Source organism: Sphaeroforma arctica, assembly GCF_001186125.1.
Source record: "Sphaeroforma arctica JP610 unplaced genomic scaffold supercont1.3520, whole genome shotgun sequence".
Taxonomy (NCBI): domain Eukaryota; class Ichthyosporea; order Ichthyophonida; genus Sphaeroforma; species Sphaeroforma arctica.
The window spans coordinates 1-1,339 of NW_014037038.1; the positions used below are offsets into that span (position 1 = coordinate 1).

Genomic DNA, 1,339 nt, shown 5'->3' on the forward strand with positions numbered 1-1,339 from the left:
ATATATATATATATATATATATATATATATATAATACTATATATATATATATATATATATNTATATATATATATATATATATATATATATATATATATATATATATATACGTGTGTGTGAGTGAGTGTTAAATCATTTGCTACTATTTCTGTTCAGGTCATGTTTTAATAATGTTCTACTACTGTTGTTCGTTGCAGAGAGGGTGTGACTGGTGCGCCTGATTTGGGACCACTGAGGCGGCGTGTGAAGAAAGTGCTCAAAGACGCACAGGACGGCACCAACACACACCCACGCGATGACACACCCACGGACACACACGCAGCACTCACCTCTCCTGGAGGACAACAGAGCATAGAGACATACATGCAACAACCCCCACACAGCGACCACAGCCCAAACAACACAAACAACACAAACAACACACACGGCGAAGAGAGCTCACACAGTCCTGCGGTAGGCCAAGGGGAAGCCGATAGGGTTCCTCAAATAATATCAAAGACGGTGTGTGAAAGGAGATGTGCACTGTGTACATGCTTGTTGGTTGGGGTAGTTCGAGAGGGCCCTAGTCTTAGGGTTTTAGCCCTCGGTTCGTATTGAGGTTGTGTCTGTCTGCTGTATGATACCCACGGACACAACGTTTGTATGGGCTAGGGTTTTGAAACCCTAAACCCCTATGCAACGTGCACCTAGAAATGGCACAACTACACACGTGCGTATGATATGCCCTTGGTTGCCTGTGCTGGTGGTGGGTGGTTACACTCTTATGCGTCATATCTAATACCACACTTGATAGTCGGATCACTTCGTTTACAAAAGCCGAACTCATGGATTTGTATTTGACTGACAGACACCTATTCAATATCCGTTGTGTTGTGAGTCCGTTGCCATGGCAATGGGCCCAGAGTGGTCTGTATGTGCACTAGCGATTATACCCCAGTCATACACCAAAGCACTTAAGCACTTGCACCTTTGAAATAGAAACCCTAAACCTTACTGTGTGAAGTATCACTGTGGTGTATGTTAGTCTTAGGTTAGCATGTTCACCTCTACAATAAACAGTAGCGCATGTTTGTTTTACCTACATGTCGTCTTTGTTGTCACCCATTTCCCCTTCCTGTCACACGTGTGTAAACTGTCGTGCTAATACACGCATGCGCTGGTTTTATGTTGCTGTTGCCATGGCAGCCATTCACCAAGTGCGGAGAGCGTAAGACAACGCTGATTATCTGCCCAGCATCAGTAGTCAACAACTGGCAGACCCAACTGGCCACCCACATACATCCCAGTATAGTCAAACGTCTCAAGGTAGGTCCACGGCATATCACACACATATGTATAT

General features: G+C 44.1%; 2 protein-coding genes across 2 annotated transcripts in view; both read left to right on the forward strand.

Annotated features, from left to right (window-relative positions):
- Positions 1–197: 197 nt before the first annotated feature.
- On the forward strand, positions 198–973 carry SARC_13629 (hypothetical protein; the record flags this gene model as incomplete). Its single annotated transcript, XM_014292240.1, has 2 exons — positions 198–501; positions 848–973. Coding segments are annotated over 2 exons (430 nt in total), but the record flags the coding sequence as incomplete, so codon positions are not given.
- A 212-nt stretch (positions 974–1,185) lies between these two features.
- The window catches only part of SARC_13630 (hypothetical protein), a gene marked incomplete at both ends in the record, with an annotated part of 2,155 nt that continues 2,001 nt past the window's right edge, over positions 1,186–1,339 (forward strand). Inside the window, one exon of the mRNA XM_014292241.1 lies at positions 1,186–1,305. Within this exon, the coding sequence (XP_014147716.1) occupies positions 1,186–1,305 (120 nt within the window). The remainder of the gene's footprint in view (positions 1,306–1,339) is intronic.